Raw genomic sequence first — 16275 nt, 5'->3', positions numbered from 1 at the left:
AGCCTGTCCTGGAACTAGCTCTTGTGGACCAGGCTGACTACGAACTCAAGAGAGATCCGCCTACCTTTGCCTCTTGGGAGCTGTTATTAAAAGTGTGCGCCACCACCGCCCGGCTCCAAAAATATCTTCTAAAGGTATATTAGAGCTGTTTTACAGATTATATATGGTTGTAGTAACAGAACTCCAACATCTCTGGTGACTTAGAGGCACCATGGGTCCCCAGTTGGCATTCTTGGTTTTGGTTACAGTGGCCTAGGATGGCTTCAAACTCTCCATTTAGCAGAAGGTAACTTTGAAATTTTGGTCCTCTTTGCTTCCACCTCTGTAGTGCTGGGGCTACAGCTGTATGTTATAGTATCCACTTTTATGTGGTTCTAGAAATTGAACCCAGGGCTTTGTGCATGTTAGGGAGGCAAGCAGTCCTCTAATAAGCCACCTTGCAGCCCGAACACTCCTCTGAAGCAACCTGGTTAACTGTTCCATGGGCTCTATATAAACTTGGAATGAAGTGCACACAGTTAATGCAGGTTCTTTATTGGTTTCAATGTGTTAGGAGACGTGGTAATAAATGATACCCTTACATTCTCTTAACCAAAAATATAACAAGTATTTACACTCAGTAAAAATACAAAAGCATACAGAGGCACTGTCTTTCTAAAAGACATAAGTTTAAGAGGCATCAAAAACTAGGAGACAACATTGCTTGTTACAGGATGCCTTACAATCATTGAATTGTGCAGATAATTGTCACTTGATCATAGCAACTGTGCAATTTTGCTTTTTGCTAAACTCACATTTCAATGTTAAAACATCTACCAGGTCAACTGCATTCTGTACATTAAAAATAAAGAGGCCTTTTAAATAGCACAAAAGCTAAAGATGAAGTAGGGTTTAAGTTTCAACTTGAAAATGTACCCAACTCAAGGCTGATTCCCCCTCCCCTTTACAGCATGTAATGGAATTCTGAAAGGATACACTTAATGTCTTCTAGAACCTTTCAATCCAAGTAATCACTGTTTTAAACTTAAGGAATCCTTTTTCCTCCCCCCTTTTTTGTAATTATAAAGAAACTAGTGTAGCTACTGCTGCTTTTCCAGTTTGGTAGAGATCACAGAGATGAACATGTCACCCTCGTGAATATTCTCTAAAGGATTTTTCTCTTCAAAGATCACGTTGAAAGACACCAGTTACAGGAAATGAAGTCTGGGGATCGCAAGGAACCTTGCTGTAACGAGCACTGGGACTCAGTAACCAATCTCTCACTGTTTGGCAGATTCTGCACGAAGAGTCTCCTGCTCTGACAGTCTTGGCAGATGCTGGGCACTAGCCTCTTTAGTCATGTTACACTTAGGACAAGGACAGATGGGGATTTGGAACTGGAGCAAGCATGGGCTTAAGGCTTCCCTTGTTCTAGTCACATGACAAAGTAAAGAAAAAAGGCAGACATGATTTTTTTCGGGGACTTATATACATCATATCACAAATCATTTGGTTTTCATTCTGATCAATATGATCAGCTGGTCTGAACACTCACAGATAAAGCTCGATATAACCAAGGCAGCTACACAGTGCAAGTTCAAAGCCACAAGCCTCAATGCTCTGTGCAAGATATTTACACCACTGAGGACCAAGGCAGGTCAGGCTCTGTCTGAAGACCTGCTAGACAAACAGAAGCTGTGCAAAGAGCACATTTCTCTAGAGTAATGGATAGAAAATGGTGGCAATGAGTACCCAAACTTGGATTAAAAAGGTGGACATAGCAAAAATACTTACTTTGTTTTGGACACGGAAACAATATTATGCAAACAGGTGAATAAAAAACTTCACACTCAGAGACAGCACAGTTCATAGGTCAGATCAGTTAAGCATGGCTGTTAAGCTTCAGTGGCCGCGCAGGATGCTTTCAACTTTGAAGGGCCAGCAAGGTTCTGCCTCACTGTACTGAAGTGCACCTGGGCTCACGTCTAAGGCTTCTGGGTTAAGGTCTCCCCAGGGGAATTCATCAGTCCCTACTTTTCCTAAAGAGACAGGCATTCTGTGGGAGGACAAAACATTTACATTTGAAGCTGTTCTGATTCTCAAGTGGTTGGCAGGAAACAGGAAGAGAGAGCAGCAGAAAAGCACAGTCTTGAGAAGGCGTTGGTCACGTGACTGCTCTGCAGCAATGCTGCCATGCTTAGTGCACTTAGAATGGCTTTGGCTTTTTTTGGTAATTACAGAAGTTTATGAAACCTTATTTGCCTTTATATTACAAAGCAAATGAAAAAATTTAAATATGTTATTTAACATTTAAATACATTAACTACAAAATGTTATGATTAATTTGTAAAAATGTGAAAAGTCTACTTTATTTCATAAGCAGTCACTGAATTTGAATAAAGAGTGCCATATCCAGGAGGTCACAAAGGATGTCCTCTCCAGGGTAGAAGTCCCCTCCATTACCCTAGTGCCTTTCTCTTACACAAGTCTATCCCTTGGTTACTGAGCTCTGTGGAGGGTTCTAAGTTCAAGTTCAATGATTGCACATGTGGCTTGTAGTGCAAGCCACCAAATAAGTCAAGATGACCTTCATCATTACATCCATACTTAAAAAATGCCTATGTACCACATGTACTCAGTGCTTCCGGAAACCAGGAGGGTGTTGGATTCCACTTCTGGAGTTACAGGCAGTTGTGAGCTACCATATGAGGGCTAGGAATTAAATAAACCAGGGCCCTCTGCAAGAGCATCTTAACCACTGAGCCATCTCTCTAGCTCCTACACTAATTTGTTTAAACTAGGAATTCCACACTTGAGTTGTGAAATGTTAGCTTAGGGTGGGTTCCAATAGAAACAAAACTCTCTAGAAGCCATTCCCATTGGATTTGTAGAATCCTCACAACTGGACGCAGCATGATGTTCACTTCAGAAATAGATCCAATGTTAACTATTCCTTCTTTGGAAATTAGGGTTCTCCCTCCCTATTCGACCTCTGTTCCCCTTCCCAAAGGATTGCTAAGACCCCTATGGCTGTTAAAGCCCATGCCATGATAAGCAGGCTGCTCACACTTCACCTGTATAGGTGTCTAGTTCCCACCTGAGTGTCTGCTACAATAGTGCCACATCTCTATACCTATGACAGGATGATGTCTGTTGCTCAGACCATAGACAGCTGTATAGCCTCAGACAAACAACAGCTAACAAGAGCTCTTGAATACAAACAAAACCACAATACTTTAAATAATAAGTTACTTTTCAAATACACAAGACTATCCTTGGTATTGGCAGACATTTTGAATGTGTCCTTTAGCCCAAGCTATGGCTTGGAAATAATAATACCACTATCTTTAAAATGATTTACAAAAAGAGAAACCTATAGTGATATACAGGGGGGCAACTCTGAGCTTGAATGTGGTCCCAAGGCAGGAGTGATGTGCAAAGTGAAGGCTGGGATCAGGTGCAACATCCAGTTTAAGAAAACTGCACCTACAGGGCCAGAAGAAACGGAAGCATGACTCAGGAAGAGCTCATCCTCAGCCCAGCGAGGAAACTTCATGGTTGGTGACAGCAGTGAGCTGTTGGCCTTGGCCTGCAGAACCACGAGCTCTTGTCCATGCTCCTGACTTCCAGTGGTCTCCAAAGGGCATCCAAAGACTAGACTGCAGACACCTGCTCATTTTCTGAAAATGATAAAAATACAATTAGCTGGCATATCTATCTGCTAATGCAGATCAAGTAATAACCAACAGATTATTTGCTATACGAGAAACTCTCCCTATCTCAACAAATCTTGGCAGACATTCTATTAAGAACCAGGCTTCTTTGTAACACCATGGTTTCTAATCATACTGAGGACTGACAGGAAGCTAGAATTTCAAAACTAAAATTCTTTTACAACCCCCCTCCCTGTGTGTGTGTGTGTGTATACAAATGCCACTGTATATGTGTGAAGGTCAGATGGTCACTTTTCTTTCACTGTGCGGATTCAGGGGATCAGGTTTGGCAGGAAGTGCAAAGGCACTGCTGAACCATCTTGCTGGCCTCCATAGTTTTCTTTAATGTGTGTATGTAGAGGGGTACATATATGTATGTATGGGTATGTGTGTATGTGCATGGAGACTAGAGGTTGACATATGATGTCTTATTGGATGGATTTCTCAGTAAACCCAGAGTTTGCTAATCTGACTGCTCTCCAGTGGGATTACAGACAGCCACTCTACTTTCCAGCTTTCACACAGATTTCTGGGTTCATGATGGCATGGCAAGCACTTCATCCACTGAGCCATCGCCCCAGACCATAAATGGTTTCAATATATCACTTCACTATTATAGTTGTTTAGAAGGCGAAAACAATTACTTCCAACGAAGAAAAAACTTCAACCTTTGGCAACAGCTACAAAGTTCATCAAGAGTTTCTCTAGCCAGAGGAGCGGAGTCAATACTGTCTTTACAGAACTGCCACTTGCAGTTGTCATCAGTACCTGCTCTCAGATGTCTCCTACTGGAGCTGCTGCTTCATTAGCAAAGGCAGCGATACTCCTCGTCAGCTAGCAACAGAGCAATGCGTAGAGATACAGTCTGTGTTTACAAAATTTAGTGACTATTTAAATGTTCCTTATAATTTGTGTGTGTGTGTGTGTGTGTGTGTGTGTGTGTGTGCACTATAGTGTTCACAGAGGCCAGTAGATAACTTTTGTGTTAGCTTTCTCCTTTGTGTGGGTTTGGGGGACAGAACGTAGGCTGCCAGGCTTGCCCAAACAAATACTAAATACTTATTTTGTTTGCAGTGCAAGTGTTTGAACCCAGGGCCTGTACCTGGCCAGTCAAGAGCTCTACCACCGAGCTACATGCCCAGATCTTATTTTTTTTTAAAACAAATTTAAAGAGAGCTACAAACATTACAAGTTATTACATATATCAAAGGAAAGATCTTTCTATGCTCCATAATTCACTTAAGAGCCATTTAGACAGTTTGTCAACGTACCATCTGCTTCGCTATCTGCATCAGCCACATCTGCTAGTTTGGGATGGGACGGCTGCAAGCTATGCCTGTGAGGCTGGGATCCGGTCTTCGAGGGAACCCAGGCCAAGGTGTGGCTACTGGGAGGAGCTGGCGGCAATCTAGACAGGCTGTTAAACATCATCTTTGACCTCTGCACTGCCACACTATAGTCTGGAGGTTTTAGATGAGGGTGGGGTCCTTCCTTTACGTCCGCTAAAGAAATTCCCAGATATCCTGGAGGAGTGGGAGGTGGCTCCCTATACCTATCACCTTTCTTGGGTGAGGTGACACAGTACACTGGTGTGAAAAAAATAAGCAGTGAAAATGTTAATGGAAAAACATAAGAAACAAAGGAAAAAGAACTCCACATTGAACATTACAATGGCAAAAATATAACTTAAAAACACAAAATAAATACATTTAGACACAATGATAGCAAAGTGAAAATGTTCTTAAAAACACCAACATTTAAACCTATGGTACAAACAAAAACAAAACCAATACCTATCGGATATTTTAGGAAAATTCCATAAACAGCTTCATGAAGCAGCAACAGCACACTCCTCCCAAGACAGAGACAGCTCTCACGCCCAGCAGCTAGACCACAAAGATGACCAGTCAGAGAGATTTCTGCTGGCTGAAAATGATCGACTCTGACCACAGCACTGGCACTTGGGGCAGACACATTCTCAGTCTACGTATGCAAACCACTGAACTTTCCCAGTGCAGATGAACGAATTCCCTGTGGGAATCTTATTTTTGTTTTGAAATAGGGTCTCTACATAGCCCTGGCTGGCCTGGAACTCAGAGATCACCTGCCTCGGCCTCCTGGTGTTGGGATTAAAGGTGTGCATCACCACGCCTGGCTGGGGTTTTACTTTTAACTCCTTTTTATTTTTCTGACTAAAGGGTAGAAAAAAAAAAACCCTGAAGTTTAGGAAATGTGACATTAAGAATAACAGTAACTTTAATTTTCTTTTCTTTTTCTTTTTTGCTATGTGTGTAATAATCCCCTGGGACTAATGTGAAGCTTCAAAAAGCATCAGAAAAGGAAGGGAGGGAGCTTGATTATATGTTGATGATACAGATGACATTTAAGAAGACACTGCCCACACACAAGCAGAATGGATTTAAGGAGTATGAGATAATTTTCACATCAACAAGAGGCTTGTCCATGTGGATTTCTACTCTTCTACATTAAAACTCGCATGTAATGTCAGGATCAGAGTAGCTTGTTTCCACAAGAGGACAAGCAGGCAGTGGGAAGATTGTCAAGGAGAGAAAATTGAAGGAGGATTTGCCCAAAGCCACCAAGAAGTGAAAGAGTTTAAAATTAATACTCGGAGGGACATAGACATGTATATTCTTAGAATCCTGACAAAATGAGAAGGGAAATGACCACTATGTAGAGATGCACTAAACAAATCCAAGAACTTCAAGGTCAGCAACTGCCCTTTCCTTTTTTTTCCTTTTTAAATAATTATATCATAATGACATTGGCTTGATGGTATTTCACATGAACAGAGAAGCAGAGATATTATGTATAAGTATTCAAGTAATTCAGGGAATAAACAACTTGATGGCTAAATATACTACAAAAGCTTACTTAGACAGCAATCCACAAATCAGTTACCAGCGGGTGATACACACCAGGCTAGATACGCTGAAATGCTTGGGGTCTGTCTCTGCTTTGCGGTGCCTGAAAGTGAGCACAGGGCCTTGAGCTGCTAAGACCTCCTTTATCATGGAACATGTAAAAGAGGATTCACTGTTTCCGTCATGGATACACAGCAGCTGTGGTACCAACAATCAATCCTTTTGTCTCTACTGTGGAGTCAAGTCACACCACACACCTGACAGTCCTAACAACGTCCCTCCTGCTGCTCATGCTCTGTCCACTTTCACGGCTTGAGCATCACTTGTGCATCTGTGTTTTACACATATTTGAGAACTATGTGTCTTTTCTGCTACTCGTGGTCATTTCCCTTCTCATTTTATATATAAATTCAAGGACATGTATGACAGAGGAAAACAAAGTTCCCGAGAAGCCATAAATTTTGGGGTGATAAATTGTGGAAGGAAGAAAAAAGTGCAGAGTGGGAGAAATAATAAAATATCTTTAAGGTAGCCCAATGTCCTCTTTTAGGGGGAGAGGATACATAGCCCCTCAACACCAGTGATACAAACTAACTTGTACTTACCAATCAACCCTCTGTCTGTACTGGAAGTGACAGTTTTATAAACTGGGTCAGTGGTGTCCCTGGTCTCCAAGCCACCAGGGGCCTCTGTTGGTGCACTTTCCAAAACCCTCCGCTTAATTGTCCCATAGTTCGGTTCATATGTGTCCGAGAGGGAGCTAGAAGAGGCCCAACTCTGCCTCAGCTGACTGGTCTCTAGGCTGCCTTTGCACTGGCCACAAGTTCTTGAGTAGCCTCCTTTAGAACAGGCACAGGGCTCACAGTCAGTGGGCTCAACCTCAGCAATAGGGTCATCTAAATGTGTGTGCCTGTAAGTGTTCAGAAAGTCCCAGCTTTTGGGGTTTGGAAGGCTTTGGAAGTTGTCATGGGAGCTGCTGGAGCAGGAAGTCCAACTGCCCCGCCCACTGTCAGCTGCTTCCAGCAGGATGTGCTCATGAGACATCTCTTCACTGCTCAGAGAAGATGGGACAGCTACACCCTTGATAAGAGTCGGCTTTGACAGCATCCACCTAAAACAGAGACGCACAGATGAGTAATGGAGACTTCCCAGCACATGTGTCCCTCCTAAAAGAGACCAGGATATACCTGAATGCTTAGTGAGGCAGTGTTTTCTCCACAAAACATTCACTGACTTTAAATAAAAACACAAGATGAAAAGTGAAACGAATGGAAATAAACGCACCTTTGTCAATACACTGCTCCCCCAATATGCAGAATTAGCATTTCTTTTCCTTCCCTTCCTTCCTTTCCCTTTCCCTTTCCTTTCCTTTCCTTTTTTTTTTTGGTTTTTCGAGATAGGGTTTCTCTGTGTATCTCTGGCTGGCCTCAAACACACAGAGATCTGCTTGTCTCTGCCTCCCTCAGTGCTGGGATTAAAGGCGTGCACCACCACCGCCCAGATGAGAACTCAGCATTTCTAAACTGAGGAACCATGTTTTATTTTTTCACTACCATCTGAGGTTAACTGAGAATGAAGTGACAAAAGTGCCAATTACACAGATGTCCACATTTATAACAAGGTTCCCAAACATGGGCCACAGGTACCCAACAGTCTATTTCTAAACAGTTAATGACAGAGAGGATTTCTGTATTTTAAATAGTATGTATGCCCAATTTGCAGCCTGCATGTGGGCACATATAGTTACAAACACAGCACAATACAAAATCTGTAAACATATTTAAGACACTATGAGGTATCGTTTTATGTTTTGTGTGTGTGTGTGTGTTAATTCAATTGTACTGTTTTTGAATTTCAACTGTTTGAAAGACAACAGTCTCAATGTCAAAAGACTAGACATGAGACTAAAGATCAAGGCCTGGCCCCACACTCCAAGCTCTTGTAATGTGCTAGATATACATGCTAGACAGGAAGTGTGTTGTATAATACAATCTTTCTGAGTAATCGCTAACAGTCAAGAGCCATGACTCTAGTAACAACAGCAGGCACACAATGCATTCTTAGCAATCGACAGGATACATGGCAGAAACTAACTTGAACAAAGGGAATTTAGGAACACAAAAAAATGTTTGCCCATGTATTTTTCAAATAGTATGTATTTCCAAACTCAGTATGTACAATGGGCATACGTGTAGCCTCATACTCTTACTAGGAATGTCTTATAATGGACCTACTTGAGGAGGGTGTAAGGTCAGGTTGTGAGTGTTATTGATTCGAGAGGAACACAGACATGGACGTTTACCCGTGACCAAGCTGACTGTGGTCTCTGATTCCTGAAGGGTGATCTGTCTTTTCCAATGTCCCCGCCATGGGCTCAGGAACTGCCAGGGTGTGGGCGGAAGACCGTTCATCCTGTAGAGCCGCAGACATGGAGTCCACGGAACAGTTGCTCACAATGCTGGACCGAGAGGAGATTTCACTGTGGCTGGAGTCAGACAAGTTGTCAGACTTGGCTGATGGTATGAGTGTGTAACCTAAAGGAGAAAAGAACACTGATTAAACCAAAAATAGGAGAACAGGAAGGGGCAGCCAAGGGAACACCAAGAAAAAATAGGGGACAAAAAACATAGTAGGAAATCTCAGTTTTCATGCTTGAAGATATGAGAACGGCAATTTTCTCCATACCTTTCCTATCCAGCCATTCACCTACCATCCACACCACACCCACAGAACTCCACACTGAAGAAAAAGAGCCAAAAGCTGGTATTACTGTCCAGGCTCACGCACTTTCAAATATTCAACAAAACAAGAACAATGAACATATTATAAACATTAGCAAGTACATACAGTATAGCTTCTCTCTTTTTAACTCTGTGCCCCCTTCTTCGACTGATATAAAATATTTCATGGCCCATGCTGGGGAAGGGATAGGAATGGAGACAGGCTCAAAGAACTGTTCCTGGAAATCTTCAAAGTGCACACTCTTATCTCAGATATTCTACTTATTCTACCCAAGTCTTTTCCCAAGTTGAGGGTCACTATTTCAGTATTTTCAATCGATTATTTTTTTGCAATTCTAAGTAAGAATACAACTCAGGACCTTGTATGGGCTGCTCAAATGAAAACTCCAGTCCTGTTTTTGTGCATATGTGCATACACATATGTGGCATATGTTCATGCGGGTATGTATGTCCACGTGTTTAGGTCAGAGGTCAAGGTGTCTTCCTTGACTGCTCGCTACTGTATTTTTGAGACCAACAGTCTCACACTGAATCTGCAGCTCCATTAGCTGGCAAGGCTAGCTGGCCAGAGAGTCTCTTATCCTCCTGCCTTGTGCTAGGGTAATATAACGCACAATGGATTTTTCACCTGGATGCAGAGAATATGGACTCAGAACCTCACACTGAAAGATCTTCCTAGCCCTGTTTCAGTATTTTTAAACAACTGTTTTAGATTTGAACATGATTAACTTTGTTGAGAATTAAATAACTGAAGAGATTAGAAAGTACAAGGATGAAAATAGCATCTGTTTTCCAATCTTCTACATCTTACTGCATAGTGCATTGCTACAAAGGCTTTGTTTATTTTGGAGGGATGAAGTGAGGTGATCCAAAATCACATCTACAGTATGATGGTTAAAGGTACCAAGTGTTCTATTTTGAGACAGGGTTTCTCTGTGTAGCTTTGGTGCCTGTCCTGCTCTTGTAGACCAGGCTGGCCTCGAACTTAGAGATCTGCCTGCCTCTGCCTCCTAAGTTGTTTAAGAAACAACAGTACTTTCTGTTCTCAAGGCAGAGTGAGGTCTGATAGATCACATGACTTTTGAACTAATTCCCAGAAATATTCATTGCTAAGGAAGAAATGGAGGCTCTTGTATGTTACTGATTCTAAGTAATAAAAAAGAAGACAGTAAGCTTAGTGCCAGGGCCTCCTTATGCCTTAAGAATTTTGGCATGTTTAACTGAATTCAACTGGAGATTAAAAAATGAGTGTGAAGTAACATTTTCAAGAGGTGCCATTAATCATTCCAAAGAAAAAAAAATCAAGATCCAGAAATGTGTGGTTTACATTTGGGCTTATGGGGCCAAGAACAGTAAGACAAGACAAGCCAGTGTTTCTGACTTCCACCACACAGCCTTGCACTCACCAGTGTCCATGAAATGACTCTTCCATTTTTAAGATGACCAGGACAATGGAAATGGCAAACAAGCATTCAGACGAGCCAGCCTTCTACTTCTAAAGAGAATCACTGTCTCTTGCATTATACAGATTTCTTTACTATTTCAAATCAATATTATCTTAATGTTACATTATTTTATCCTTTGTTACATCAGAATCTCAAGTGTAATTTATACTAAGGATTGTTGAATCACATATACACCTGGCACTTGAATTCAAAGCAATGAGATCTGGGGTGGGACATGGTAATTTAAAAGGTTCCAGATGATTCTGAACCTGTTGGGCTAACTTCCCTCCCAGAGGCATTTTAAAGTGATGACATAAGACATAGGAAAAGACGTGCTTTTTTGGCTCACAGAACCCCCCCCCCCCCCCCCCCGTTGAGGAAGTAAGATGGCAAACAGGTTCCGAGGCAGAGGGTGGAAACGGCTTGTGATGGGGGTTTACATGAAACTCAACATTGGTTCTTAAGTTTTCTCTGATAATCTCACTCAGTCTCAGCTGCTACCAGAAGAAAATACAGAAACTACAGAAAACAAGTAGACAAGTTTACTAATTCAACATAGCAGTCAGAGCAACATACGTACAAGCGAGGCACAATAAATCAGTAATTCTTTGCTGCTAAAGGTTCTAGAGCACTCAGCATAAAATGCTTAATTGCATCTACTACATCATCTGCCCAACCTCTGACAGATGGCTGAATTCAAGCCATATTTACATTAATAACTTAAAATAAACTTAACACTAATATTAAATAAGGAACTTTTCAGAGAGTCTTTCTCCGCTTAGGCTTGAACCGTGTACAGAAGCAGCTGAGAGCGGTACTGTGGCCTCGGCTACTTGAGTTGCAGATGGCATTCCCTTTCTCATCTGTGAGGTTGCTTCCAACACCCTTCACTTTCTCACAGCTGTCTGTAGCTTGATTGTGATCTGTGTCCTCTTTTTGGCTGTTGACTAGTCTCTCCCTTGAAAGAGTTCTCTCCCTAAATCTTCTAAACGGGGATGTCATTCTTTTCCTGGTTGTGTTCTCACAACTTGTCCTGTCTCTATTCTCCTCAGTGGCCTTCTTCGTCCTGTCTGTTCTTTTTGCTGTGCTCCCAGTAATCTGGAGGATTTTCTTTTGCAAGTAAACCCCACCTATTCCGGGACAGCTCTGGCCACTGATCTTGGTGCTGGGCTCACGGGGAGGGGGTGAGGAAGACCCTGAGAGTTGCAGCGGGATGCTGTGAGCAGATAGGACACTGCCAACTGGAGAAAGAGATGCAAAAACCCTGACATCATCAATTAATTCTTTTCAATCAGTCATAATTAGTTTGGTTTACAAAACATTTCACTATTTTAAAACTTTATCATCTTGACAATACCTAATTGAACTACAGCAACAGTTCTTTTTAATAAATGAAGAAACTATATAGCTACTATAGAGCATAAACACCTGTTCCTACAAGACAAAACAGGAAAGGAATTCCCTCGCTTAGAACAAGCTAACCAAAAAAGAAAAAAAAAAATAATGCTGAAAGCAAGTCATGCTGGTAAAAAATATAAAGAGAAATATGACAAGAATATAAGGCGATCAGAAACATTTAGGAAATGTTAATCTTAAGAAATGATGCCTTAGAATTTTCAGATTAAAAAAAAAAACTCAAAAAGGACTTGCACAGGCTACAAGGACACCTTTATATAGTGCCATTTCTGGTGCAGATGGGGATCCAGGAGGAATGTTCAGGTGGTTTGGTTCACCTTCCAATGTGTGTGGTAACATACGCAGGTGGTGGAGGTCAGAGGACAATCTGGGTGGTGCTTGCCCTGAGGAGCAGCTCACTGATTGGCCCAGCAATCTGCCTGTCTCGACTTCCCCAGGCCCAGGACAAAGCATGCTATCATCCTGAGGTTTCACATGGTGCTGGGGTTCCATATTTGCATAGTATGTGCTTTATTAACTGAGCCATATTCCTGGTTCTTGGCTTCTAAGATACTGTTTAAATTCTCCTTATGTAAATATGAAATAGGTTTACTTTATTAGTAAGGAGAAAAAACCCAATCCCAAAGTTTAACAAGAACTGAGAACAGCTGAATAATGTACTTTTATTGTAATAATTTTGTTCAGCCAAAGGTTACTGGCATGAACCTGTTTATGAAAATAGATGTACCAAGGTTGAGTTGGGTTTTTCTATTTTTGTAAGGTTCTCATTATGAAAATCCAAATGGCCACAAACTTTCTACAAACTTAAGGATGTACCTCATATAAGTCCTCCTGCCACAGCTGGCTGAATGCCAGCTGAGTATGTTACTCTGGCCCTGCAGGACCATTTGTGAGACTAAAGATCAGATGAGTTGTAGAGATCTGATGAAGGTGTTCTGGATAATCAGCTCATATAAAACAAAAAAAGGCACAGATCTGTGTGTCTTATAAAAGCATAATGAGATACAGCAGAATCAGAAACTGTTTTCTGAATATACCTACTATGTATATATTCCTTCTAGATCCTGTTTGATTTCATGAATCATTCCTTAGTAAAATCTCAGAATCCCAGTTACCTGAGGGTAGAAAGGGCCGGGGAGCAAGGGAGCCGAACTATGCTGAGGCCACAGCAGGGAAAGGAAGAGACGCTTGATTTATTCGCTGACAACATACAGAAATACCATTTCTTTTAAACCATATACATTGGTCGTAAAGCAGAGGGTCTTTCTGAACCTTATAAACAAGTCACAAATGGTAACAAAGAAGTAACAAGGGATAGGGTGTCATACTAGGTATTACATCACTACACCCCAGCTGGCAAAAATAGTTCTGAAGAGAGAACCTTAGACCTTGGGAAGAGAGTGAGCTGCGGGAGCTCCTCCTTCTAGCCAGGACTAACAAACTTCACTCCTTTCTGGCCAGGTAATGCCCTCTTCTGTGGTTATTTAAAGGGCATTGCCCCCCTTTTTTACACTCATGAATAGTCCAGGACTAGGGCACCTTTATCTCTGAGCGTAGGCTCAGAGGGTGGAGGGCCAGAGTAATAATCACATGCTCTTTAGCCTGTCGCATGTGTTCAACATCATGTGGCATCTCACAGTCCTGGATACCCAAGAAAAGCTCAGTCTAACTCATGAAAATGTACGTGAAGAACAACAGTCTCTGACTTTTCTTCGTTGATTTTGTGTAAATGTAAAAACCACAGAAAGGCACAGGTTATTTCAAATGTCCATAAATAAAAAGAACAGAGCAAACCAAAAGTGGAAATCTAAATAATTATTTCTTTTTTGAGACAGGGTTTCTCTGTGTAGGCCTGTTGTCCTGGAATTTATATTGCATATCAGGCTAAGAGATCTGCCTGCCTTTGCTGCCCCAAGTGCTAGGATTAAAGGGGTACATCACCGTGCCCAACTAAGATTGCTTTTATCCCCCTACATTTTGCACTTGAACAAAAACAAAAAGAAAGTTTTTTCAGAGTGGGGTCTCAGGCCTTGAACCTAGAATGGAGCTGCTGATGGCCATGACCTCCTGACCCCCTTGCCTCCTCCTCCCAAGTGCTGGGATTTCAGGTGTGCACCATCATGCCCAGTATAAATACAATTTCTTGAATAGTTTTATTTGCAAATTCTCCATAGAAATGTTCAAATATTGGAAACTAGAAAGATGGCACTGAGCACCAGCAAAGACCAAAACAACTGTGATTTATGCCCTCATTTCTACTCATGCTTGTCCTTTGCCCAAGAAGCTAAGTATCACGCCCTAAATACTGGAGTTCTAGTTACATGATGACTGACACCTGAAAAATGTTTGAACAATTCAATGTGAAACATTAATTCATGTTCTGTCATTTGCTTACAGACTGAAAAGCCAAGTGTGCTGACATGCTGTTTGGTCTGAAAAGAGCTAGCACGAAAAGTTCTATCTTACCTTTGCGAGGGGAACTCTGAGGAGATGCAGGAGGGCTAGAATGCAGAGAGGATGCCACAGAAACAGTGTCTTCTGTGTGCTTCTTACCACTCACTTCTTCAGTTGGTCCTAAACCCTTTGGAGGTAAACTTGTACCTAAAATTAAATAAATAAAACACATAGAAATAAAGCAGCAAATAAGTATCATTTTACAATTAAAGCCCTGAGACAATGGCTGGTAGAGTCAACCAAGACATGTAAGTGCACTCAGGGACTGAGTGACTAGGAGATGGCACACAGGTCTCATTCTCTAGGTTATTTGTTCAAACTCAGTTGGTCAGTACAGGTAAGATTAAATGAGGAAATTTGTTTTGTGGCAGAGGGAAATCAAATACACCGTCCAAGTATAGTGCCCCAACCACCCACAATGATATACGGTTGCAATCTTAAGAGAGAAGATTGAGGTTCAAACTTTGCACTCCCCCCTTAACGTAGCCCCTTCAAGAGAGCAAAATACGCCAGAGGTAGTGTGTGCCAGCCTCGTCACCACCTGAGGAGCATCTCTGCTGTGGGTACACATGAGAGGCTGTAGGGCTGCCAGGTCAGCCCTTTTCAAGATCACTAAATTCATACTACAGAAGAAAAGTAAGCAAAGGACAGGAAAATTGGATGGTACTCACAAAACCATTCTTGTAAAGTTCTATTCTCCACCAGCTGCCTATTGAGCATAGATCAGATTCTGAAATGGTTATTGTGGAATAATCTTTTGGTACACTGTGAATTTGTGTTACTCAGACTAGTTTAATAGAAAGCTGAACGGCCAACTGCTAGGCACAATTTTCAGGCAGAGAGGATGCTTAGAAGGTGGCAGAGATGTCAAGAGACATTGAACAAGCAAGACACGGAGGAGGAGAGATAATAGCCATGAGCCACATGGCAGCATATAATAGAAATGGGTTAATTTAAATTATAAGAGTAGTTAGAAACAAGCCTAAGTTTTCGGCCATGCTTTTATATTAAATAAGTTTCTGTGTCATGATTTTGGAGCTGGCTGAAGGGATGGAGAATGACTTACTCCAAATGGTTCAGTCTAGTTACTTTTTGGAGTCCTTAGGAAGTCACTGACTACTCTCAGCATAAAGCAAGGATGACTGTGGTGAGGAGCTGGTACAGCAACAGCAATCTTCTCACTTGCCTGTGAATTTATTCTATTTCCTCCTCCCCACAACTATAGTGATATTTCATTTGTATTTTAACAAATAATGCTTGCATGAAGATCAGAATGCAAAACAGCCACACTAGTCAGTCATATTGGCCAGGTAGTAGTGGCACACACCTTTAATCCCATTGCAAGAGAGGAGTATAAAGCAGGATGAGACAGGGACTTTTTCCGCTCTTTTTCTGGTAAGAAGATTTCATAGAGTTAAGAGCCCTCTAGTGGCTTGGCTGCTTTGCTTTTCTGATTTTCATGTTGAACATCCCAGTATCTGTCTCTGGGTTTTTATTAATTGTGCTACGTACAACTTTCTTCTGTTCAAATATATTTCAATCTTCCTTCCTCCCTTCTTGTTTCTCCTTCTACTTCCTTTCCTTTTCTCTCTCTCTCTCTCTCTCTCTCTCTCTCTCTCTCTCTCTCTCTCTCTCTCTCTCT

The 16275-nt window shown here is 41.6% G+C and overlaps 1 protein-coding gene across 1 annotated transcript in view; it reads right to left on the bottom strand.

The window, feature by feature from the left end:
• Positions 1-513: 513 nt before the first annotated feature.
• The window catches only part of Rapgef6 (Rap guanine nucleotide exchange factor 6), a 72646-nt gene continuing 56884 nt past the window's right edge, over positions 514-16275 (bottom strand). The window contains exons 15-19 of the mRNA XM_050157767.1: positions 14646-14780; positions 8880-9111; positions 7183-7688; positions 4964-5278; positions 514-3659 (exon numbers count right to left, since the gene is read on the bottom strand). Of these exons, the coding sequence (XP_050013724.1) occupies positions 3634-3659; positions 4964-5278; positions 7183-7688; positions 8880-9111; positions 14646-14780 (1214 nt within the window). The 3' untranslated portion in view covers positions 514-3633. The remainder of the gene's footprint in view (positions 3660-4963; positions 5279-7182; positions 7689-8879; positions 9112-14645; positions 14781-16275) is intronic.

This window comes from Alexandromys fortis, unplaced genomic scaffold (genome assembly GCF_014885135.2).
Source record: "Alexandromys fortis isolate MF-2015 unplaced genomic scaffold, M_Fortis_MF-2015_v1.1 scaffold_103, whole genome shotgun sequence".
NCBI classification, from domain to species: Eukaryota; Metazoa; Chordata; class Mammalia; order Rodentia; family Cricetidae; genus Alexandromys; species Alexandromys fortis.
Note: the sequence above shows the minus strand (reverse complement) of the source record. Positions and strands in the feature narration are given on the sequence as shown.